The following is a 26,758-nucleotide window of genomic DNA, read 5'->3' as shown; positions in this document are numbered from 1 at the left end:
TTAAAAACTTGTGAAAATTTTTAGTGAATGATGATGTTTTGTGAATGATGATGTTTTGGAAAAATTGTCACTTAGGTGAAAGGATGTTTTCTGGATTAATATGCAAGTACAAAGCAATGTATTATATGTTATTCGTAAAGTTCTATCAGTGTAAATTATCTAGTTTCTTTATCTAGCTTTTGTTCCACTATTGGGTTTGTTTTTCTAATAATTACTCGTGCAACAAAATCTTGAGCAAGAAGCTGTAGATCTTATAATCAGGTAAAGTAGAAAAAGTTAACTACTTCATTATGCTTTCATCTTAGTATTTGTATATTTGATTTGTCTTCTTTGAACCAGCTTCAAGTCAAAAAGCCAGATCCTCTAGATAGCTGTTAAAAATAAGGTATTATTTGGTTTGTCAATGATCTTAATATTTGGTAATATTTGGTCTTTGATGCTCACGACAGAGTTCCAACGCTGCATGATTACCTTGTTCAAGCAGATTGCTCGCTGCCTCAGTAGCTCGCATTTTCAGGTTTGTTTCATCATTGATATTCCTTCTTTTTAGTGTTCTATATTAAAAGGAAATACTAACTGTCGATGAGATTGTTATCCTCTTGCTTGAACATGAACCAAAGTATATAAATTTGACCTTTTGATCTGAAAGTATAAAAAAAAGTTAATTGGATACAAGTTTTTTATTTTTTTTTTTTGCAGTTGCATTTGTTGTATTTTCATATGTTTCTCAGTGAACTTCTAAACAATTCTTTTTTCATTAATTTATTAAGGCTTATTATAAGTTTCAGTTTGATGGTGCAACTTGTTTTCTTTTGTAATCCATCTGTTTCTTCTTTGGTTTAGGAAAGTTGAAGTGAATCCCTTGATAGCTGTTTCATAGGTTTGTTCCATTATTTTCCAGTACGTACTGGAATCACTATCAATAGCCCTCAAGGACTGTTTACAACCTTGCAATCAAATTAATTGGACTTATAATCTAATGTATGGTCATCTGGAGCATGAATATTGGAGGATTCATGAATGACTCTTCGGATGATGAATGTATGTCATTTAATATTGGTTCATGTATTTATTTAGATACATCTTGAGTATTCCCTATAAATACCCTATGTATTTAACAATTCAAAGATGAAGAAAATCAGAAGTAGTTGAACACTAACACTTGGACGCCAACATTTTTGAGTTGGCGCCTAGATTTGACCATCTAACAGACATGGCTAAAGGATCAACTTCTATGAACACCCTTAATAACTTATACAGATATTTGTGAACAATTAGGTTGGTGGCTATCATTTATCCTCCCTTTTTGTTGTTTTTTCCATGTACCCAATGCAGCTTTCATTTCAAAGGTTCCAAGCTGATGAACAAGGATGGGTGGACACAATCAAGTCAGTGCGATTTGGAGGAGCTGTCAGGATTAGTACCATGGATTGGCTTGGGCAATCTCAATATTTGCGTCAAACTGTCTTCTGACCTTCCCTATCATCTGCAGTATCTGAGGTATACTATGCACATTTACCGTGAATTTTCCTTATTGAGCTTGGGCTAGTGACGGTTACGAATGTATTTTATTTCAAGAACCGTATAAGCAAGTGTTCGTGCATCTAGTTTTATAACAATGCACTTCATATCTTTGATCTAAAAAGCTTCTGAAACAAGTCATCTTCTCCAAGCATATATATTGGCCATGTTAAGTGACACAAACAAGATCTAAAACCATGTGTTTAAGGCATTCAAAGCTATTGGCCTCATCCGGTGGGTGGCTGTTCAGAAGACTGCTCGTGAGGGGATGCAGTGGGTTTCAATTGGCAATGAGGTGACATAGTAGGTTTCAACCGACAAAGAGGAACACATGAGGTGTTAAAGGCGGCAAGCGGTGGTGCAGTTCATAGGAGCATACCAGTAGTTTTGTTCTTTTTCGTGTGCCAGTTGGCAGATGGAATGAATTTTTTTTCCCTGTGCCAACCAGCATGGACAAAATTTAAAACTTCGAGGCTTCTAAAGTTGTTGGTCTCTTCCTGATCAATACTTTTAATCTTCCATCTTAACTAAGGTAATATTTCTTCGCCATTTCGTGTTCTGGTGTTTGGATTGCTATGGATGGAGAAGTTGTGCAATAATTCAGAGTGATGCCACCGTTGGGATTCGAGGTGATAAGTTGCAAATTTCTAGGCTAACCAAAACAATGTGGGTGCTTCTCATGTGGTGTGGTAGGATGTCTTAAAAAGAATAGGACAGTAAGATGAGTAATTTACTTTTTTTGATTGCTTGATCAGATGGCCTTTGGACAAATGCATAACCATAAAAGATGGATAATTCAGAATATTGGTTATTAGGGAGAAAGGTGATAGAGATCTCATTTACGATGAGCCACACAATCTTTTCAAGAAAATAAAGTTCTTATGTGCTTTATATTAACTTGGTTTTTCTCTAATGATTTCTATCTGTTTGTATTGCAGGTTCTAAAATATAGTAAGCATTGTAGAGTCTGTGACAAATGCGTTGATGGCTTTGATCATCATTGCAGGGTGAGGGTTTTCTCCATTCACAACCTTATATGTTTTGTTATCTTGTAGTAATATGCAGTATTCATCTTTCCTAGTAGTGGATCAATAACTGCATAGGAAGAAAAAATTACAAAAGGTTCTTCATCCTCATGGTGTTTGCTCTTCTCTTGGTAAGCACAAATATTTCCTACCATTCCAATAGTTGTATTCATTAATCATAGTGATTGACACTATTTTCTTAGTGTAGATTTATCATCTGTGTGCATCAACTTAGAAGATACTATTTTCTTAGTACGTGAAGGACCTGATACATAGAATGCATTTTATGTCAGGTCCTTTTCATTCTGATTGACTATTGATTGGTCTCCATGCTTTGTGCACCTTGGGCCAGCTTATTCTGCAGTGGGCTGTTGGGATGCTTGTGCTGATACTGTGTTTTGTTGAGAGAAGGAGATTTTCTGCTGAAATTGTTTCAAAGCTGGGTAGTAGCTTTTCCTTGGCACCCTTTATCATTGTGGTGGTGAGTACTCAGAAGAGAAAATGAATGAAAATCACACATCATAATGAGGATTTTTCAAGGTTCTGATACTAATTTGATAATGTCTCTATAATGCAGGCTGTGTGCACTTTATTAGCCATGGTTGCTACTCTTCCAGTTGCACAACTTTTCTTCTTCCATATTCTTTTAATAAAAAAGGTACACTACTTTCATATTTCTACTTGTGACACAGCAAACACTACCAGTTACACAACTCCTACATTTATATAAAACAAACCTATGTATCCGGTCAAATATCTCTATTTCAAGGAATATATCTTTTATATTTTCAAATTCTTTGCATTCATCCATACACTGAGCATTACTGAAACTTATTATCCAACTGAACTATTACAGCTTGTTATTTAACTGATAGATTTTCCATAGTGGAAAACAAATAGTAGAATTTGAACGATATGGTGTTGTTTATTCATCAATTCTGGAGAAAATTGACACTTTAACTAGCTCATGCTACTCTACATGGATGCGCTTACAGGGAATCAGCACCTATGATTACATTATTGCTTTGAGGGAGCAAGATCAGGAGCAGGAGCAACTTGCTGTTGGTGGGCAGCAAAGTCCGCAAATGTCCCAAGTGAGCTCTTTTACTGGACTAAGCAGCACCAGTTCTTTCAATCAATTCCATCGGGGTGCATGGTGTACTCCGCCAAGATTATTCCTTGAGGATCAGGTATCATACTTTCATTATTTAGAAAGTTATTGTGAATGTAATTTACCATGGTTAAGATTATTTTTGAAAAACCTTTTAATAAGATTTTTTTTACTGTACGAGGCAAATCCATTTAATTAAAAGTTTTTTTTTGGTAAAAAAGCCTAGTTGTAAATCTTTATCAGCACTTCATTCATTTCTCCTTATTCATCATTATCGTATTTTTGAATAAAAATTGAAATAACAAATGTAATCCACTTGCTTATTGTACACTTGGTTCAATGGTTAGCGAACTTAGGTGTGTGCTGTTTGAATTTTGTTTTCATGCATTGACCTCTTTAGATGATTTGTTTCTTGTGAACCTATTTTGAAAGATGCAATATATCTTTTAATATGGGTAGTTAATGTTGTTATAATTAACCCGTTTTTATGGAATTTCGTGAACTAAGAATCTTGTAAACTGCATGCGATTTCTTATTCAAGCTCTCGCTGGAAAGCTAACCAAAATCAACTTAGTTGATCATTAGCTATTCATAAATTGAACTGCATTCACATTTCCATTGCCAACTTCTGACTTCTGAGAATTTGATAGTAGGATAATGTCTACAGTTTGTTAATATATATATTTCCATGACGCATGGGTGTTGGAAGGGAATAGAATGTCGTCCTCGATTTTGGGACTGTGAATGTGTCATGTCAAGTTGAACTTTTACCTTGCTTCAGCTCAATTGTGTAAATAATTGTCAATCTCATGGTATAACTTAAGTTAGATTCTATTACAGAAATTCTAGTTCAAAATTAATTCTAGTTCAAAATTAATGTCAATAGCACTCGTTGCTTTTTCACGTTCGTTTAAAAACAATTGAGTAAAATGCAGCAGAATATAAGTTAAGTAAAAACAATTGCTAACACAGTTTATTTTTACTTGGTTCGGAGTCTACAGCACTCCCGCTTGGTTAATATATATGCTTAGAACTTGTAAAGACAGGTCAAACATTAATATGCTTGGTTAATATATCCATCTACAGCACTCCCGCTTTTTCCTCTAAATATGATTTTCATTTAGCACAGAACTAATGCCAATTTTTTTATTTTGATGCAGTGTTTAAAGAGCTTGAGTAGAAGTTGGCCCTAAAGAAAACTTGTCAGTTACGATATAAACACACTTACGGTATGAATTACATGTATATATAACATTGACATATTATTTAGTACGAGATTTACATGTATGAAAGTTTTCATACAAAATTTCTTGATTGCCTACAACCCCAGGTGTGCTGATGACAAGTTGAAGAAGATGGCTCTAAGAGTGATAGCTGAAAGCCTTTCAGAAGAAGAGATTGCTGGACTTAAAGAAGCAATTCCATGCGATGGACACCAACAACAGGGGTTAGTCAATGATGAGGTTTTGTAAAACTTGTGTGTTTGAAAAATTATTGTCATGAAGTTAAGGATAACTTGTATGATACAAATTTAATTTGTGGATCAATATGTATACATTTTGTTTGTATAATATAAAGTTTTATTTATTTATTAAATAGTCTTATTATAAAAATGATTGTGGTTGTGGATATTCAATTATATGTAAATTTTGAGTATTTTTTATAATTTTTGCTATTTAATTAAGAAAAACACTATATTTTATAAATTTAAAAAGACAACGTTTTTAAGTAATAAAAGACAACGCTTAAAAAACAATGTCTTTGAGACCAACCACAACGCTTTTAAAGCGTTGTCTTTGATATGTGCATTTTTACAACAGCATCTTTAACAACGCTTTTTAAGAACGAATAGACAACGCTTAAAAAGCGTTGTCTTTGTGGCCAACCACAACGCTTTTAAAGCGTTGTCTTTGATATGTGCATTTTTACAACAGCATCTATAACAACGCTTTTTAAGAACGAAAAGACAACGCTTAAAAAGCGTTGTCTTTGTGACCAACCACAACGCTTTTAAAGCGTTGTCTTTGATATGACTTTCTACAACACCATCTACAACATCACTTTTTAAGTACATACGACAACGCCAAAAAAGCGTTGTTGTTTAGCTTTTTTCTTGTAGTGATGTTTTATATCTACATCGGTATGTCATTATCCATTACCTGTGCATGCTATGATTGTTTCCTATTTTGCATTCATGTTTATACCCTTCAGATTACTTATGATCATAGAGGTAATGACATACCATGCCCTTTTGATATACCACACTAGAATTTTATTATACTTGACTTGTGTACCTTAGATCTTCGGATATGACCCATTGATGTAAGGGTACACATTATATATATATGGATAGGTTCAGGATATTGCCATGTTTAGTGTCATGCATTATCTCGCATGATTGCATGCTGCGCGATAGTCGGCTCCATTATTGTTGAGCATATCACCAGTTACATGGATCTACACACACAACCACTCATGGGTTAGTGGTTTTTATTCATGTAGGGTATGTTGCAGCAGGTGCTCTGTCAAGGGCTCCGTTCATCCACTCATGGGTTAGTGTGACCCAACGTTGTAGTAGGGCAGGGATCTCTCCTCTGGACTTGCTCAGGGAGATGAGAGCATTGAGCTCCCTACTTATGATTTGGGGTAAGGAGGATAGGTGTACTCCAATAGTATCCCGTCCACTCGGTCACTCATCAAGAGCAGTGATGGCAGAGTGCACGGTTGTCATAGCCCTACCCACTCAATCTCACCATCGTGTGTGAGATGGCTGACTGGAGAGTTGGGGTGACTAGGACATGTCATTGACATCATACGCATTGATGCATTTATTGCTTGTGTTTGCTGCATTTATTTGCTGCATATTGGATGGATGCATATGTTTGACATGCATACAGGATTTTGATACCTCTCGGTCGGACGACCTTATTATATTTATACCCAGGTCCTGATTAGTACAATTTTCTCCTATTTATTTCAGTTGTATTTATTATTCTTATATCAGGAGATTGTACATATGATTAGTGTTAGTTGTTATTTTTGTACTATGCATATCAGTAGTTACCCGCTGAGTGTTGGACTCACACCCTCCTTCGTTGCTATTTTCAGGTTGATGTTGTCAGGAGGTTCCAGTCGCTAGTCCCCCTCCAGATTTTCGAGGAGTTCGTTTGGATCTCTTTTTTAGTTTTTCTTTACTTTACCCTGTTGTCTTATCGTCTATGTTTTCCAACATATACTGGTTTTGCTTTATGGATATTGTATGGTTTTATTTGGATTTGTTCTACTACATGCCTGCCTGGACGGCAGAAGAGGTTAGTGGATTTTATTGTGTCGTGATTTGTGTTTTATGAGTGTAGTTGAGTAGGATTTTTGGGATGGTTTATCCTTATCATTGTTTTAGTTTAGTTTTACTATTAAACTACGTGGTTGGTGTGCTTTACTTATATATCTTGTTCCGGCCGTGTTGACCGTGTATGGTGTGTCGTAGAAAAGTTTCAAATTGTCAACCGTACAGGGGAGATGTTGCCGAAATTTCTTCTGGCAGGGACTCCTCGGGGCGTGACAAACCAAGCGTTAAACTTATGTTTTCATTTAGATATATATGGATAATAAAAAGATTTTTTATGATCAATTTCATTTTCATAAATTATATTTTTTCATATTTTTTATGTGTCAAAAGGGAATAATGGAAGAGTTTGTCCAAATTACACTATAGTCAAGATAAACTAATACTAAATTACACTACGACCATTCCAATAGTTTGCCCCTATCCATCTTGGTCATGAGCTATTATTTATAATTTATAAGGAACTGATAACATGATCTTCTGTGTGACACCACACACCATGTTATCTATAATATAAATTAAATGGACAACTACATTTAACTAAATGCAGACATTTGACCAATGTGATTCTTATGTACATACAAAAAACTAAGCTTTTAGTATACATCCTAACAAGATCATGCTCACCAAGTCAATAAATACCTACTAGACAAGTATAGAGATAGATACACAATCCAACTAAATTGGATAGTGTCTAACCATAACCTAATCAAGGTAGTGAACATAAAAAAAAAGATAATCACCAGAAATATATCTTACTTTCCCATATCTTGGTGATGTCTTGCAGTTGCTTGGTCCCAAAATCTAAAAGTCAAATCAAGAAAAAACTACAAAATCAGAAACACGTAAAATAGGCCTCGTAAACCTGTGACTCTGATACCAGTATCAAGATATCAAAATTTGGGATCGTGGACTAGAAATCCATGTGAAACATGATCCGAAGAGATTAAGGGTTAATTTTAGTAAAAAATGGATTGGTTACAAGGAATCTAAGAAACAAAAGTCCTTTCTTAGAGTATATGATAGAAGCTATCAAATAAAAGTTTATTTATAGGATATGGGTTCTTATAGAGTAAATGGTGAATCTAGTCAGGTCAACTTAAATTAATTTCCAAATAATTTACTATTCCTTATAATATTTTAGAAAAGTCAACCATGTTGAATTTCAATCAATATCTTTATATTATGGTTGTCGCTTTACTTTGCAAGGTTAGTTTGCATCATCACATAACAAAATTTTTGATATATTATTTATGTGTCACTTAAAACATAGGGTTGAACTAAATATTTGTATTGAGAGTCTTAAATTTCAAGACTTTTGGAATTTTTTATTGAATCAAAATAGTAATCATTGACTAGTTCAATGTATTGGTAGGGTAAATATATCTCAAACATCAAAATTTAAAATTTTATTTTAATTTGTATTTAAAAGATAAGTTTTTTTCTTAAATTGATTCATACTAAGGCATTTAATGTTGAATTTATTGAAACTCATAGTCATCTTTCAACTTTATATCACTTTTGAAAATTTTGATGATGTTCATGTAACTTTGTGATTTTTCAAGAAAACCTTTTTTTGAAACTTTAAAATTTTTAGTGGTTTGTATATTTTTTTTCAAGCAACCAAGCATTAAACTTATGTTTTCATTTAGATATATATGGATAATAAAAATATTTTTATGATCAATTTCATTTTCATAAATTATATTTTTGTATATTTTTTATGTGCCAAAAGGGAATAATGGAAGAGGGCTATGTTACTTAGCCATATCAGTTTAAAAATTCCTTTCTAAGTATGGTTTCACCTTTCATAATATTTGTTAATATTATAAGTGAGTTGTTATTTTTGATGGATTTCATAATATTTGTTAAACTTTCATAACACCGTAGACTTTTAAATAGGTAACCTTGAGGGTGAATGAAGCTATAATGGTAAACTTTTAAGTGAGTTATCTGAGTTAAGAGATCTAATTTATTATTTTTTCTTTGTAATTTCTATAAAGTAAAAAAAATTTCATAGTATTGATCTTTTTTTTATTTGTTATCATCATCATAATATTTTTTTTATTTTTATTAAATTATTTAATTTATCAACTAAATTTAGGGTTGCTATTGTCAAAAAGTTGATTGATTACTATTTAAAGCATATTTTATATTAAAATTATTAATTTTATTTAAAAAAGTGATGCTATTTTTACACTAAATTATATTTTCCAAATATTTTTATAGTAAAAGGTGATTACACTCATCCTAGGAGTCCCTCACAGCCGGTCCCTAAGTTATATGGAGGGAGGTATATCACAGAATCAATTTATAGCCGACCGTCAAGTGGTAAAGGGGTGAGAAAGATTTTTTCCCAAAGAGTAAGTACCCTTCAGGAATTGATCCTTTACCACATTGTATCAAGTCTTCCAACCTTTGACCAACAGGGATGTAACAACCCAAAATTTTCTCATTACGAGTTCTAATAGTGGTTAAAAATATTTGAAAATGCTATAGAAATATTCTAGAGACTTTTATAAATTTTTAGAGTATTTTTATGCAATTTTAGGAGGTCGTTTGGTAGTTTTACTAAACGAAAGAAGTTTCGACAAAAAAATATTCAAGCCGAGATTCGAACCCATGACCTTCGGTCAAGCCAACTCTTAAACGAATCCGGATGACCAAGTGTTCCAATGAGCGTTGCTGATTAAAAGGGGAATGAAATTCATTTAAGTAATAGTTAATAGGAAATAGAAAATAAATGGAAAAAAGGGGTTCGGCTGACCCGGTCAAAATACGACTTGCCAGGCGTTCCAACGGATGTTTTGTAATAAAAGGAAGCTAAATATTCTTAAGCCATAACAGAATACCCTAGTTATAAAGAGAGAACTTAGGGATTATTTTCCCCGTGACCTAAACTTCTCCCTTCCTCTCCTCTCTCGCTCGCGAACGGCGTGCGACGGCTCTCCGGCGGAAACGAAGGAAACCTAGGGTTTCACCTCCGACGACCGGCGAGGGGCTAACTTTGAGAGTTCTTCACCAATACAAAGTCCCCTCGTCGAAGGGAGGTCGTGGGCACAAAGAGGAGCCGGAAACTCGAGTTTTCACCGAACCCTAGCAGCTCCTCTTCTTGGTTGTGAGTTCAAGAAGAGGTAAGTGCTTCCTCACCTGCAATAGAGTAGCTCCAGATTCTTGTTTTGCCTTGTTTTCGAGTTTTGCTATGGAGATTTTTGGTTTAGGGTTTGTTGCCGTGAGATTCAAAGAAAGAATAAGAAAGAGGAACTTAGAATAATTCTTGAATTCGGTCAAGGGGAGTAGTTTCGGATCTTTGCATTCTTGAATTCGAAGCATGCTGTACAGATTTTCTATTTGTGCTTGCTGCTATAAACCTTGAAGAAAGAAAGGCATGTAGATCAGAGGCATGTTTCTCATAGTTATGCTTAACTACTTTCATGTTGTATGATATATTCCATGCAAAACCCTTGTATTCCGTGTGGAAGCTAAGGGCAGTGGACAAACAAATCTAGTTAATGGAGGCAAGGTAACAAATGATAGCAATTCAAATATGTAGGCACTGTAGTTGAAGATCCAAACTGAAATGAACCATAAATTATCCTTGTAGTTTACAAGCTAATGCTTGAAGTTAGTCACCCATATCTATAATATATTACTTGTGTTATTCACTGTCATAGCCAAACTGGATTTGCATGTGTGCCTGCTGGTACCCTTGAATTTCAGATTGTTGCTTCTTGATGTTCATAGATTGGTCATGAGTCATGCTCGTAATAAAAATCATTGGATTAATTTGGCAGTAGCATACTTAAAGAATTGTTGCCAGGGATTTAAGAGTAATTATGAGATTTGTTTTCAACCATGTTAATGCTCATAGTAAGTGATAGACTTTTCATATTTCGAACATGATAAGAGGAGGTTAGATTTCCTTGTAGTAAAGATTTGTGATTGTTAGGGATTTTTATAGAATAGCCCAAGATTTTGTTGTTACCATTGCAATTCTGTTGAAGCATGGTTAAAAGATTACGATTACCTTATAAAAGCTTAGCTGTGAATAAGTTTTGTATAGGTATTGTTTTAGTTTTCCAGTAAGCTTAAATTGGTTGTAGCCTTGCAAATCTTGGTTTGTGGTTTGAGATAGCATGGATATCTGGAAGTGTTTGGATTGTAGTTTTGAGCCATTGTTTGTATAGTGTAGTTTCAATTCCAGAATTTGCTTATGTTAAATTTGAGCTTGAGGTTTAGATATGCTACTTTCATTGAAGTATACAACTTTGAGGTTCTTTATTCTAGCATGAGGTTTAAATATGTTTTCTAGTTATACTCATTCTAGGATACAGATTTGAGTTTCTTTATTCTAGCATGTGGTTTAGATATGCTTCTTTGCTACCATTCATTTAAGCATACAGATTTGAGTTTCCTTGTTACCTCAATATGCATGAACAGTTTTATTTATAAGCATGCAATTTTATTTAGCATCTCAGCGCAGTTTTATTAAGCATTTCAGTTGCAGATTTTTCTTCTGTAACGACCCACCTTCTGGGTACTGGCTGTAAGGTCGGTCGCTACAATAATGCTAAACTATACTGTGCGGAAAGCTGGGCTAATTAAAAATTTCACTAACTGATTCTGTTGATCTGACAACTGATACACCCATGCTGTTATAAGGAAGGATTCAGGGCCCTTTCCGGTTGGTGTACATGTGCTAAGGAGGATACTTGACCTCCCATCTGAGCTAGGAACTCAAATCTAACTTCCCAGCTAGCTATTGATCGATCCACGGATCGATCAACCTTGCTACGATTCTGTGCCCTGCTGGATCTGTCTGCGGACCGATCCAGGTGCGTCTGGATCGGTCTGCAGACCGATCCAGGTGTGTCTGGAACGGTCTGCAGACCGATCCAGGCACCTGGAGACGCTGGGATGCCCTCTGTTCGATGCTGGATCGGTCGGACGACCGATCAGATAGCATACAGTAGCATACTGTATGCCTCTGGATCGGTCGGCTGACCGATCCAGGACCCTGATACTGCAACAGATCGGTCGGCAGACCGATCCAACTCTGATATGAAATCAGAGTTCCTGATTTCAGAACTTTCAGGCACTAGAACGTGCCACAACTCACAGACATAGGTTCTAGATACATGAAAAACATTCTAACATTAACCTACATGCGTCACAAACTGGACAAACTGAATAGTGCATAGTTCTACTGGATTAAAACATTTAACAAGCTAAGGACTAAACCATAAGTAAACTAACAACGTAAATGCTGGAATTAAGCTGTTTAGACCCCTAGGATCTTTATTCCAAACCTCTTGCACACACACACCTCCATAGCATTGTCCTCCAGCCTCCGCTAGTCCACTTTTCTTTTACCTGTATCTGCAGTATAAGAAAAGTAGTACCTGTAAGCTAAAGAGCTTAGTAAGAAACCATCTACCTCACAAAAATATGCAACGATGCAAATATGATTTTAAATCATGCTGTTTAAAACATATGCTGGATATACTGAATAAACTAGCATGGCATGGCATATAAGCATACAATCATGGCATATCTAAATCTGAACATAAAAACATGTATAACAACTGTACATAAAGTTATCATGCATATTCACAGGGAAAAACTAAACTGGAGCATGATACTGAACTGCGCTAAAACTGATCTTAAACTATAATCACTGGATTAGATTAAGAGTTTGAAAACTAATATCATAATAAGTGAAAATAGTAATCATCTTGTTTGGGCCCTGCGCGCATCCCTAACTAGACCCGGGTTTGCAAGTCCCGAATTTAGTAGGGTTAACTAGGTTATCTAAACCTAGGGACGACTGTGGGAGTCCAACCCAATGGATATCTGATCCAGTACAGTGCCACTGAAAATAAAATACTGAATATAGCTAACTGTTTTAACTTGCTGTTTCTAGGTTATCTGAACCTAGAGCTAGGTTATCTGAACCTAGAGGCGACTGTGGGAGCTCACCCATTGGACCGTAGTCCCATAAACTGAACTAAACTAATGTGCTGTTTTAAATGCTTCTAGTGCATTTAATCAGTTAATTAAACTGTCTATTATAGAGTTAGACCTTTAATCGAGCACCTAGGATGCTCTAACTCTTCTCCTATTAGGGAGACCACCTCTAGGCACCCGACAACGTCTAACCTCCTATCTGAAGAGGGAAAACGTGTCCGACCCGTCTAGAGGTGCTCAACTAAATCCCTAATCTGCGAAGAGAGTTAAAAACACCCTAGATATCGATAAAAAATCTGCATACATCCTAACTAAAGCATAAAAACTCAAACGGAAGCTATTATACTGCAGGTGAAGGGTTTCTTACCTCGTACGCTAATTTTCTTACAATTCCTTTCGCTAGAAATTCCGGTGGAGACGACTCCTCGACGATCTTCTCGCGTCTAAGCGTACCCTTCGCGAAGGAGAGCGTCCTCGTGTCGGAGTTATCGCCGGAAGGTGCTCCTAGGGCCCTAAGGGTGGAACCTTAGGCTCCTTGGTGGTTGGCGCCGAGAGAGGAAGGAGAAGAGGGGATCGGCGTGAGTTAGGGTGAGGAGAAGAAAGTTGCCGAACCAACACAAAATAAACCAAACCAACTTTAAGTTCTTAATTTATATTAAGTGGTTTAATGAACCCAACTCTAATATAAATATATTTGGTTCTCCTTTCTTTCAGCACGGCCCTGCTGGGTTCACTGGTTTCTAACATTATCCGCAAACCATAGGTCTCTGGTTCGATTCCCGCCTAAGCTATTTTGCGGTTCTAATTATTTTTGCTACTTCCGCTACTCGGAAAATTCTGGAAAAAATATCTAAAAATTCCAGAAAAATCATAGAATATTTATAATGCAATTTCGAGAATTTTCGGGCGTTACAATCCCCCATACCTAATAAAAAGTTCGTCCTCGAACTTAGAACAATTCTGGGTACTTCTGTCTCATGCTGACTTCTGTCTCCCAAGTTGCCTCTTCTGCTGTGTGACTGTGCCAAATAACTTTGACTAATGGTACTTCCTTGTTCTGTAATTTCTTAACTGCTCGGTCTATTATCTGAATAGGCGACTATCATAGCTGAGGTCTTCGCGGATCTGTACCGACTGGGGCTCAATCACCTGGGTGGCATCTGGGGTATGCTTCTTCAGCATAGAGACATGAAATACGTTGTGGACAGCTGACATTTCCTGGGGTAGCTCTAGCTCATATGCAACCTTGCCCACTCTTCTGTTGATAAGGTATGGTCCCACATATCTGGGACTTAGCTTGCCCTTCTTCCCAAAACGCATTACTCCCTTCATGGGAGGAACACTGAATCCCCAACTGAAAACTCTAAGGGTCTGCGCCGTGTATCAGCATAGCTCTTCTGGCGGCTCTGAGCTGTCTCTATCCTCTGGCGGATCTGCTGTATAGCTGCTGTGGTATCTGCTACTAGATCTGTCTGAAGCTCTAGTTCTTTCTGTTCACCACTCTCATACCAGCAGATTGGGGATCTACACCTCCGCCCATAGAGAGCCTCATAAGGTGTCATGCCGATAGTGGCCTGATAGCTGTTGTTGTATGCAAATTCTGCTAAGCTCAGATATTTGCACTAACTTCCCTTGAAGTCTAGGGCACACGCTCGGAGCATATCTTCGAGTACCTGATTTACTCGCTCCGTCTGACCATCTGTCTGAGGATGGAATGCTGTGCTAAACTTTAACTTAGTGCCCAATGATGACTGTACACACTCCCAGAAGTGTGATGTGAATCTGCTGTCTCTATCTGAAATAATGGTACGTGAGACTCCATGAAGTCTGACGATCTCCTGGAGATACAACTGGGCTAGCTTCTCCATGGAGTAGGATATCTTGATAGCTAAAAAGTGGGCTGATTTAGTCAACCTGTCGACTATTACCCAGATGGCATCAAAACCATTCGTGGTTCTGGGTAGTCCCACTATGAAGTCCATAGAGATATCCTCCCACTTCCATTCTGGAATTTGTATAGGCTGCAGAACTCCTCCTGGTCGCTGATGTTCTGCCTTGACCCTCTGACAGGTGAGGCAGATGCTAACATATCTGACGATGTCTCGCTTCATCCCGGGCCACCAAAAACGTTTCTTTAGGTCTTGATACATTTTGGTGGAACCTGGATGCATCGCATAAGGAGTCCTGTGAGCCTCATCTAAAATCTGTCTCCGTAGCTCCTCCTGATCTGGAATACAGAGTCTATCACCAAAATACAACACCCCTCTATCGGACACTCTGAATTCTCTACTTTCTGTCTCTGCTAACCCTTGCTTGATTTTCTGAATTTCAGGGTCCTGCTCCTGCGCCGACTGAATATCACCAAGAAAGGTAGACTCTAAGGTCATAATAGAGAGCTGTCCAACAATGAGATCAAGACCGAAATCTACGATCTCCTTCTGTAGGGTTGGTGACATGGCTGCTAGAGATAATAAGGCAGCACTGGATTTTCTGCTAAGTGCATCTGCTACCTTATTTGCTTTCCCTGGATGGTAGAGGATGTCTATATCGTAGTCTTTGACCAGCTCTAACCATCTGCGCTGTCGCATATTCAGATCCTTCTGAGTGAAGACTTGACTACGATGATCTGTATACACTCTGCACTGAGCTCCATATATGTAATGTCTCCAAATTTTGAGGGCGAACACTACTGCTGCAAGCTCAAGGTCATGGGTAGGATAATTCTTCTCATAATCCTTGAGTTGTCTGGAGGCATAGGCGATCACCTTGCCGTTTTGCATCAGCACTGCTCCTAGTCGCAACTTAGAGGCATCACTATAGATGTCAAAGCTGCTGGTGTTGTCTGGTAGAGCCAAAATAGGAGTACTGGTCAATCTCCTTTTGAGCTCGCTGAAGGCATTCTCACGGTCCTCATCCGAAATTTTACATTCTTTACGGTGAGAGTCGGTGGGAGGCTATCTGGAGAAGTCCTCTACAAACTTTATGTAATAACTAATCCCGGAAAGCTCCTGATTTCGCTGGCGTTCCTAGGTCTCTTCCAGTTACTTACTACTTCTATCTTGCTGGGATCTACCATAATACCATCCTTTGAGATGATGTGACCCAGGAAGGACACCTGATCTAGCCAAAATTCACATTTCGTGAACTTGGCGTAAAGCTGGTTCTGCTGAAGGGTCTGCAATACTAGTTTCAGGTGTTCTGAGTGTTCTTCCTGAGTTCCTGAGTAGATAAGAATGTCATCAATAAACACAATAACAAACTTATCTAAATACTCCCTGAATACTCTATTCATGTAACGACCCAACTCCTGGGTACTAAACAGTGAGCCGGATCGCTACATTAACTACTGAAACTATACTGTGCGGAAAGCTGGGCCAATTAAAAATTTTGCTAATTATCTGATTAATGTTAACTCTGATACTAACATTTGCTAAGCTGTTACTTTTCTTGATTCTATACATGCTAAAGGGTGTAACTCGGAGTCGTACACATGCCAGGGGAGGGATTTACAACTGGTAACACCCTCCGGATCGATCCACAGACCGATCTGTTGATACATCGCTACTGTCCCCAGCTGGATCGGTCGGCAGACCGATCTAGGTGTGGCTGGATCGGTCGACAGACCGATCCAGGTAGGTCTGGATCGGTCGTCAGACCGATCCAGGCACCCGAAATCTCCTGGGACGCTACTGTCTCATGCTGGATCGGTTGGCTGACCGATCCAGGAGGATACAGTAGCGTACTGTATCCATCTGGATCGGTCGGCTGACCGATCCAGTGGCACTGCCCAGGCTCTGATCGGTCTGGAGACCGATCAGAGTTCTGATTTCGGCCGGGAACTCTGATTTCAGCACTCTGGTGTGCCAAAATACAATCTAACAACTACCTACTGCATAATAAACTATTCTAATAACATGTAGTAACAATTCTAAACTGGTTCATGGCATTTCACTCACTAAAACGCATTTTAACAACTTAACGTGCATGAAAATGACAGTATCAAACTAATAAACTGAAAGTGCTGAAAGTAAATGCTAAAGAGTTCTAATGCATAAATAAAGCTCGTTAGATTCCTAAGATCTTTCGTTCCAGTTCCACACACACCCATCCTCATCTGCATTGACCTCCAGCCTCCACCGCTAGTCCACTTTTCCTTTACCTTTGTCTGCAGTATAAGAAAAGTAGTATCTGTAAGCTTAAAGCTTAGTAAGAAACCAGCTACCTCACAAAATCATGCATTCGATGCAGTATGCTTTTAAATCATGCTATTTGAAAATATGCACTGAACTTGCTAAGACATGGTATACTGAAATCGTAAGGCATAACATATAAGCATGGCATAAGCACTGAATCATGGCATAGCAACCAAATAAGCACTGAACTGAATATAAGCTAAACCAACTGAAGCTAAATCTGTAACTGGAAACAAACTCAACTAGCATGACTGATTTTGAGTTTTGAAATCTAATACATAATAAGTGAAAATACTAAACATGCTGTTTGGGCCCGGCAACTGTACTTGCTGTGCGCGCATCCCTAACTAGACCCGGGTTTGCAAGTCCCGAATTTAGTAGGGTTAACTAGGTTATCTAAACCTAGGGACGACTGTGGGAGTCCAACCCAAATGGATATCTGATCCGGTACAGTGCCACTGAAAATAAAATACTGATATCTATAGCTAACTGATATAACATGCTGTTTCTAGGTTATCTGAACCTAGAGCTAGGTTGTCTGAACCTAGAGGCGACTGTGGGAGCCCACCCATTGGACCGTAGTCCCATATAGCTAAGATAAACTGATTTACTGTTTTAAACGCTTCTAATGCATTTAACTGTACTATTAAAATACCCAAGTTGCATTTTTACTGATCTAGTTATTTTGTCGAACACTTAGTGTGCCCCAACTCTCCTCTTTATTAGGAAGATCACCTTTAGGCACCCGACAAGGTCTACAACGCCAACTAAAGAGGGTAGGCGTGTCCGGCCCATCTAAAGGTGCTCAACTAAATCCCTAAATCTGAGAGGAGGGTTAAAACACCCTACAAGTCAACCAAATCTGCATATTACTAATCTAATACATAGAAAATCCAAACGGAGCTATTATACTGCAGGTGAGGGGTTTCTTACCTTCTATTCGTAATTTCTTACGATTCTTATCGCTAGGAATTCCGGTGGAGACGACTTCTCGACGATTCGCTCGCGTCTTCGCGTTCCCCTCGCGGAGATGAACCTTTTTCGTGTTGGAGTCGTCGCCGGAAGGTGATCCGAGAGCCCTTGGGCTTGGGCGCCGAGAGAGAAAGAGGAAGAGGAGGGTGGCGTCGGCGTTGAGGGTTTGGAGAGGGAGGAGAGGTGCCAAACCAATTCTCAAATAAACCAACCCAACTTAAGTTCCTCTATTTATATTAAGTGGTTTATTTAACCAACTCGAATATAAATTTAACTAATTCTCTTTTCTTTCAGCACGGCCCTGCTGGGTTCAACCGGTTACTAACATTATCCTTTACACCATAGGTCCCGGGTTCGATTCCCGCCTAAGCTATCCTATGGTTCTAATTATTTTTGCTACTTCCGATACTCGAAAAATTCCGGAAAAATATCTAAAAATTCCAGAAAAATCATAGAATAATTCTAAAATAAATTCGAGAATTTTTTTCGGGCTTTACAATCCCCCATACCTTATAAAAAGTTCGTCCCCGAACTTAAAACAATCCTGGGTACTTCTGTCTCATGCTGGTCTCTGTCTCCCAGGTCGCCTCTGCTGCTGTGTGATTTTGCCAGCTGACTTTGACTAATGGTACTTCCTTGTTCCGCAATTTCTTTACTGCTCGGTCTATTATCTGAATAGGCCGACTGTCATAGCTGAGATCATCACGGACCTGTACCAACTGGGGCTCAATCACCTGGGTGGCGTCTGGAATATGCTTCTTCAGCATAGAGACATGAAATACATTGTGGACAGCTGACATCTCCTGAGGTTGCTCTAGCTCATATGCTACCTTGCCCACTCTCTTCGTGATAAGGTATGGTCCCACATATCTGGGAGCTAGCTTGCCCTTCTTCCCAAAACGCATGACTCCCTTCATGGGAGCTACTCTGAGGAAAACTGTATCCCCAACTGAAAACTCTAGGGGTCTGCGTCGTGTATCGGCATAGCACTTCTGACGTCTCTATCCTCCGCGAATCTGTTGTATGGCTATTGTGGTATCTGCTACTAGATCAGTCTGAAGCTCTAGTTCCTTCTGTTCCCCACTCTCATACCCAGATTGGTGATCCGCACCTCCGCCCATAGAGTGCCTCATAGGGTGCCATGCCGATAGTGGCACGATAACTGTTGTTGTATGCAAATTCGCTAGACTCGGATATTTGCACCAACTTCCCTTGAAATCTAGGGCACAAGCTCGGAGCATATCTTGAGTACGATTTACTCGCTCCGTCGACCATCATGCGAGGATGGAAGGTCTTGAATTTTAGCTGGGTGCCCATAGTTGACTGTACACACTTCCAGTGTGATGTAAACCTACTGTCTCTGTCCGATATAATGGTTCGTGGGACTCCATGCAATCGACAATCTCACGGAGATACAACCGAGCTAGCTTCTCCATAGGGTGGATATCTTGATAGTTAAAAGTGGGCTGATTTAGTCAACTGTCGACTATTACCCGGATGGCGTCAAAACCATTCGTGGTTGGGTAATCCCACTATGAAGTCCATGGAGATATCTTCCCACTTCCATTGGAATCTATATAGGTGCAGAACTCCCACAGTCGGTGTTCGCCTTGACCCTCGGCGGTGAGGCGGATGCTAACATATCTGGCGATGTCTCGCTTCATCCGGGCCACCAAAACGTTTCTTGGTCTTGATACATTTTGGTGGAGCTGGATGCATCATAAGGAGTCCTGTGAGCCTCATCTAAAATCATCTCGTAGCTCCTCCCGATCGGAACAGTAGTCTGTCACCACAATACAACACCCGCCATTCGGACACTCTGAATTCTCTACTTTCTACTCTGATTTTCAGGGTCCCGATCTCGAGCCGACTGAATATCACCAAGCAAGGTAGACTCTAAGGTCATAGTAGAGAGCGTCCCACGATGAGCTCGAGACCGAACTCCACGATCTCCTTCTGAGGGGCGGTGACATGGTGTAAGAGATAATAAGGTAGCATGGATTTCCTGCTAAGTGCATCTGCTACCTTATTGGCTTTCCCTGGGTGGTAGAGGATGTCTATGTCGTAATCTTTCAACTCAAGCCATCTCGCTGTCGCATATTCAGATCCTTCTGAGTGAAGAAGTACTTCAAACTCTGATGATCTGTATACACTCTGCACAGAGCTCCATATAAGTAGTGTCTCCAAATTTTGAGAGAGAAGACGACTGCTGCAAGCTCAAGGTCATGAGTAGGGTAGTTCTTCTCATAATCCTTGAGTTGTCTGGAGGCATAGGCGATCACCTTGCCATTTTGCATCAGTACGGCTCCTAGTCCCAACTTAGAGGCATCACTATAAATGTCAAAGCTGTTGGTGTCGTCTGGTAGAGCCAAAACGGGAGCACTGGTTAGTCTCCTTTTTAGCTCGCTGAAGCTGTTCTCACAGTCCCCTGTCCACTGAAACTTCCTGTTCTTTCTGGTAAGAGCTGTCAGTGGGGAGGCTATCCTGGAGAAGTCCTCTACAAACTTTCTGTAATATCCTGCTAATCCCAGAAAGCTCCTGATTTCGCTGGCGTTCTTAGGTCTCTTCCAGTTACTTACTGCTTCTATCTTGCTGGGATCTACCATAATACCATCCTTTGAGATGATGTGACCCAGGAAGGACACCTGATCTAGCCAAAATTCACATTTCTGGTTCTGCTGAAGTGTCTGCAATACTAGTTTCAGGTGCTCTGCATGTTCTTCCTGAGTTCCTGAGTAGATAAGAATGTCATCGATAAACACAATAACAAACTTATCTAAATACTCCCTGAATACTCTGTTCATGAGATCCATGAATGTAGCTGGAGCATTGGTCACGCCAAAGGGCATGACCACGAACTCGTAGTGTCCGTATCTGGTTCTGAATGTTGTCTTGGGTATATCTCCTTCTTTGACCTTTACCTGATGATAACCTGATCTGAGATCTACCTTAGAGAACACTGCTGCTCCCTTCAGCTGATCGAATAGGTCATCTATTCTGGGAAGAGGATACCTGTTCTTGATTGTGACCTGATTCAGTGATCTGTAGTCTATGCACAGTCGCATGCTTCCATCCTTCTTCTTCACGAACAACACAGGCGCTCCCCATGGTGAGTGACTCGGGCGTATGAAACCCTTGTCAAGAAGCTCCTGTAATTGCTCCTGAAGTTCCTTCAGTTCTGCTGGAGCCATGCGGTATGGTGCCTTGGAGATAGGATTGGTGCCAGGGATGAGCTCTATCTCAAATTCAATCTCCCTGTCTGGTGCTAAGCCTGGTAGCTCTTCAGGGAAGACTGCTGGGTAGTCACAAACGACTCGGACCTCTGCTAGCTGCTGGTCCCTGTCCTGACTGGTGCTGACTACGTGTGCTAAGAATCCCGTACATCCTGAATCCAATAACTTCTGTGCCTTCATAGCTGAGAGAAACCTCTTGGCCCTTCTCTTTGGTTCCCCGACGAATTCGAACTGTGCTTCCGCTTCAGGTTGGAACGTGACTTTCTGTTTACGGCACTCGATAGAGGCACCGTATTTGATCAAAAAGTCCATTCCGAAGATGAGGTCATAGTCGGTCATTTCTAGCACTATCAGATCACAAAAGAGCTCTCTGTCTGCTATAATGACCGGCACTGCTCTGAGCCAGTGCGTGGACGCCATGATCTCTCCTGAAGGTAGTGTCGTCAAAAACTGACCGCTGAGTATCTCTGGAGGTACCTCTAATTTTTCGGAGAACATCCTGGCTATATATGAATGGGTTGCCCCAGTATCAAATAGAACAGTAGCACTATGCTGAAAAATGCTAATCTGACCTGTGACAACTGTCGAGGCATTGGCTACGTCCTCTCTGGTGAGTGCGTAGATCCTCGCATTCGCTAAAGCTGAAGGGGCTTCTAATCTGGCCTGGCTGATAAGTGGACCTTCTAGAGCGGCCTGCATCTGATGTAACTGAGCTGGCTGGCCTGCATACTGAATCTGCTGTGGCTGAGGAAGACCGGTCTTGTTCGGGCACTGCTTGGCCATGTGCCCTTCTTGTCCACATTCAAAGCATCCTCGTGTGCCCTTGCGACAAACCCCTGGGTGGAATTTCCCACAAGTAGCACACTTTGGATAACTGGGTCGCTTGCTAGATGGCCCTCCTTTTGGGTCACTCCCTGATTTGCGCTTGCTGTTGGAGTTTCCTTTCCAGTTAGAGCTGTGGCCTTTGGACTCTGAGGAGACTTGCTTCTGTTGCTTCATGCTGTTCTGGTAATGCTCTGTGGTCAAGGCACTGCTCACTAGCTCCTCTGTGGTTTGTGGCCTATGAATGCCACCAGCCACGTTCATTGCAATCTCTGGCCTCAGCATCTTGAGCATCAACCGGACTCGTTCCTTCTCTGTGCTAACTAACTCTGGACATAGACGAGCCAACCTGTTGAATTTCTTCACGGCTTCCTCTACTGAAAGGTTGCCCTGACGAAACTCCGTGAACTCGTCGTAGTGGCGATTGGTAACCCGCATATGAAAGAACTCCTCGAAGAATTCTTTCTCGAAGTCCCCCCATGACATCTGATTCACTGGGCGCTTCGTTCTGATTCTTTCCCACCACATGCGTGCGTCTCCTGTCAAGCAGAAGGAGGCACACTTCACCTTCTCGTGTTCTGGCCAGTCCAGAAGCTCCATCGTGCTCTCCAGTGTTTTGAACCATGCTTGTGCATCCCATGGTTCACTAGTGCCTGAGAAGTTCTCTGGCTTGACTCGCTGCCACTGGATCAGATAGGCTTCCTTCCTTGGCTCAGCTGCTGGGACTGCTGGTGCTGGTACTGGTGCTGGCGCTGGCGGTGTAGGCTGGGCTGGTGGAACCTGTTCCTGTTGCTGTTCAGCTAGCTGCTGCTGTAACTGAGCCACTAATGCTGCAAGATCTGGAGGAGGCACTGAACTGCCTGCCTCTTGCTGGGGCTCAGTAGCTAGTGCCCTTCTAGCTGGGCGTCCTCGTTCCATTTCTAAAGACATAGAGAACATGCGTATAACTAATACTATCACAGTTATATAATTTCTGATATCATGTTTAAACTATCACGTACTAACAAGCAATAAGCATATAAACATGAACTATAACTATAAGCAAGAACAATAAAGAGAGTAGAGGTATTCTTACTTGGAAGCTGCAGGTACAATGCTGATGTGTGTGTAGGAAGTATGGAACTTTGCTCTGATACCACTCTGTAACGACCCAACTCCTGGGTACTAAACTGTGAGCCGGATCGCTACATTAACTACTGAAACTATACTGTGCGGAAAGCTGGGCCAATTAAAAATTTTGCTAATTATCTGATTAATGTTAACTCTGATACTAACATTTGCTAAGCTGTTACTTTTCTTGATTCTATACATGCTAAAGGGTGTAACTCGGAGTCGTACACATGCTAGGGGAGGGATTTACAACTGGTAACACCCTCCGGATCGATCCACAGACCGATCTGCTGATACATCGCTACTGTCCCCAGCTGGATCGGTCGGCAGACCGATCTAGGTGTGGCTGGATCGGTCGACAGACCGATCCAGGTAGGTCTGGATCGGTCGTCAGACCGATCCAGGCACCCGAAATCTCCTGGGACGCTACTGTCTCATGCTGGATCGGTTGGCTGACCGATCCAGGAGGATACAGTAGCGTACTGTATCCGTCTGGATCGGTCGGCTGACCGATCCAGTGGCACTGCCCAGGCTCTGATCGGTCTGGAGACCGATCAGAGTTCTGATTTCGGCCGGGAACTCTGATTTCAGCACTCTGGTGTGTCAAAATACAATCTAACAACTACCTACTGCATAATAAACTATTCTAATAACATGTAGTAACAATTCTAAACTGGTTCATGGCATTTCACTCACTAAAACGCATTTTAACAACTTAACGTGCATGAAAATGACAGTATCAAACTAATAAACTGAAAGTGCTGAAAGTAAATGCTAAAGAGTTCTAATGCATAAATAAAGCTCGTTAGATTCCTAAGATCTTTCGTTCCAGTTCCACACACACCCATCCTCATCTGCATTGACCTCCAGCCTCCACCGCTAGTCCACTTTTCCTTTACCTTTGTCTGCAGTATAAGAAAAGTAGTATCTGTAAGCTTAAAGCTTAGTAAGAAACCAGCTACCTCACAAAATCATGCATTCGATGCAGTATGCTTTTAAATCATGCTATTTGAAAATATGCACTGAACTTGCTAAGACATGGTATACTGAAATCGTAAGGCATAACATATAAGCATGGCATAAGCACTGAATCATGGCATAGCAACCAAATAAGCACTGAACTGAATATAAGCTAAACCAACTGAAGCTAAATCTGTAACTGGAAACAAACTCAACTAGCATGACTGATTTTGAGTTTTGAAATCTAATACATAATAAGTGAAAATACTAAACATGCTGTTTGGGCCCGGCAACTGTACTTGCTGTGCGCGCATCCCTAACTAGACCCGGGTTTGCAAGTCCCGAATTTAGTAGGGTTAACTAGGTTATCTAAACCTAGGGACGACTGTGGGAGTCCAACCCAAATGGATATCTGATCCGGTACAGTGCCACTGAAAATAAAATACTGATATCTATAGCTAACTGATATAACATGCTGTTTCTAGGTTATCTGAACCTAGAGCTAGGTTGTCTGAACCTAGAGGCGACTGTGGGAGCCCACCCATTGGACCGTAGTCCCATATAGCTAAGATAAACTGATTTACTATTTTAAACGCTTCTAATGCATTTAACTGTACTATTAAAATACCTAAGTTGCATTTTTACTGATCTAGTTATTTTGTCGAACACTTAGTGTGCCCCAACTCTCCTCTTTATTAGGAAGATCACCTTTAGGCACCCGACAAGGTCTACAACGCCAACTAAAGAGGGTAGGCGTGTCCGGCCCATCTAAAGGTGCTCAACTAAATCCCTAAATCTGAGAGGAGGGTTAAAACACCCTACAAGTCAACCAAATCTGCATATTACTAATCTAATACATAGAAAATCCAAACGGAGCTATTATACTGCAGGTGAGGGGTTTCTTACCTTCTATTCGTAATTTCTTACGATTCTTATCGCTAGGAATTCCGGTGGAGACGACTTCTCGACGATTCGCTCGCGTCTTCGCGTTCCCCTCGCGGAGATGAACCTTTTTCATGTTGGAGTCGTCGCCGGAAGGTGATCCGAGAGCCCTTGGGCTTGGGCGCCGAGAGAGAAAGAGGAAGAGGAGGGTGGCGTCAGCGTTGAGGGTTTGGAGAGGGAGGAGAGGTGCCAAACCAATTCTCAAATAAACCAACCCAACTTAAGTTCCTCTATTTATATTAAGTGGTTTATTTAACCAACTCGAATATAAATTTAACTAATTCTCTTTTCTTTCAGCACGGCCCTGCTGGGTTCAACCGGTTACTAACATTATCCTTTACACCATAGGTCCCGGGTTCGATTCCCGCCTAAGCTATCCTATGGTTCTAATTATTTTTGCTACTTCCGATACTCGAAAAATTCCGGAAAAATATCTAAACATTCCAGAAAAATCATAGAATAATTCTAAAATAAATTCGGGAATTTTTTTCGGGCTTTACAGTTCATGAGATCTATGAATGTAGCTGGAGCATTGGTCACGCCAAAGGGCATGACTACGAACTCGTAGTGTCCGTATCTGGTTCTGAATGCTGTCTTGGGTATATCCCCTTCTTTAACCTTCACCTGATGATAGCCTGATCTGAGATCTATCTTAGAGAACACTGCTGCTCCCTTCAGTTGGTCGAACAGGTCATCGATTCTGGGAAGGGGATACCTGTTCTTGATTGTGACTTGGTTCAGTGATCTGTAGTCTATGCACAGTCGCATGCTTTCATCCTTCTTCTTCACGAACAATACAGGCGCTCCCCATGGTGAGTGACTCGGGCGTATGAAACCCTTGTCAAGCAGCTCCTGTAGTTGCTCCTGAAGCTCCTTCAGTTCTGCTGGAGCCATGCGATAAGGCGCTTTGGAGATAGGATTTGTACCGGGAATGAGCTCTATCTCAAAGTCGATCTCCCTGTCTGGTGCTAAGCCTGGTAACTCTTCAGGGAAGACTGCTGGGTAGTCACATACGACTCGAACCTCTACTAGCTGTTGGTTCTTGTCCTGGCTGGCGTTGACTACATGTGCTAGGAATCCTGTACACCCTGAATCCAGTAGCTTCTGTGCTTTCATAGCTGAGAGAAACTTCTTGGCCTTTCTCTTTGGTTCCCCGCTGTATTCAAATTGCACTGCCGCTTCAGCTTGGAAGATGACTTTCTGTTTACGGCACTCTACGGTAGCACCGTACTTGCTCAGAAAGTCCATTCCAAAGATAACGTCATAGTCGGTCATTTCTAGCACTATCAGATCACAAAAGAGCTCTCTGTCTGCTATAATGACTGGCACTGCTCTGAGCTAGTGCGTGGATGCCATGATCTCTCCTGAAAGTAGTGTCGTCAAAAATTGACCACTGAGTGCTTCTGAGGGTATTTCTAACTTTTCGGAGAACACCCTGGCTATATATGAATGGGTTGCCCCAGTATCAAATAGAACAGTAGCACTATACTGAAAAATGCTAATCTGACCTGTGACAACTGTCGAGGCATTGGCTACATCCTCTCTGGTGAGTGAGT

At 40.4% G+C, this 26,758-nt stretch overlaps 1 protein-coding gene across 1 annotated transcript; it reads left to right on the top strand.

Annotated features, from left to right (window-relative positions):
* Positions 1-2,308: 2,308 nt before the first annotated feature.
* On the top strand, positions 2,309-3,856 carry LOC122031212 (probable protein S-acyltransferase 22). Its single transcript, XM_042590355.1, has 6 exons — positions 2,309-2,344; positions 2,460-2,528; positions 2,606-2,677; positions 2,899-3,027; positions 3,124-3,204; positions 3,542-3,856. Exons 1-6 carry the CDS (start codon positions 2,309-2,311, stop codon positions 3,854-3,856), a joined length of 702 nt encoding a protein of 233 aa, XP_042446289.1.
* The last annotated feature ends 22,902 nt before the right edge of the window (positions 3,857-26,758 follow it).

The sequence above is a fragment of the Zingiber officinale genome, chromosome 11A (genome assembly GCF_018446385.1).
Source record: "Zingiber officinale cultivar Zhangliang chromosome 11A, Zo_v1.1, whole genome shotgun sequence".
Lineage (NCBI taxonomy): Eukaryota > Viridiplantae > Streptophyta > Magnoliopsida > Zingiberales > Zingiberaceae > Zingiber > Zingiber officinale.
The sequence above is the reverse complement of the archived record's forward strand: the minus strand, read 5'-3'. Positions and strand labels throughout refer to the sequence as shown.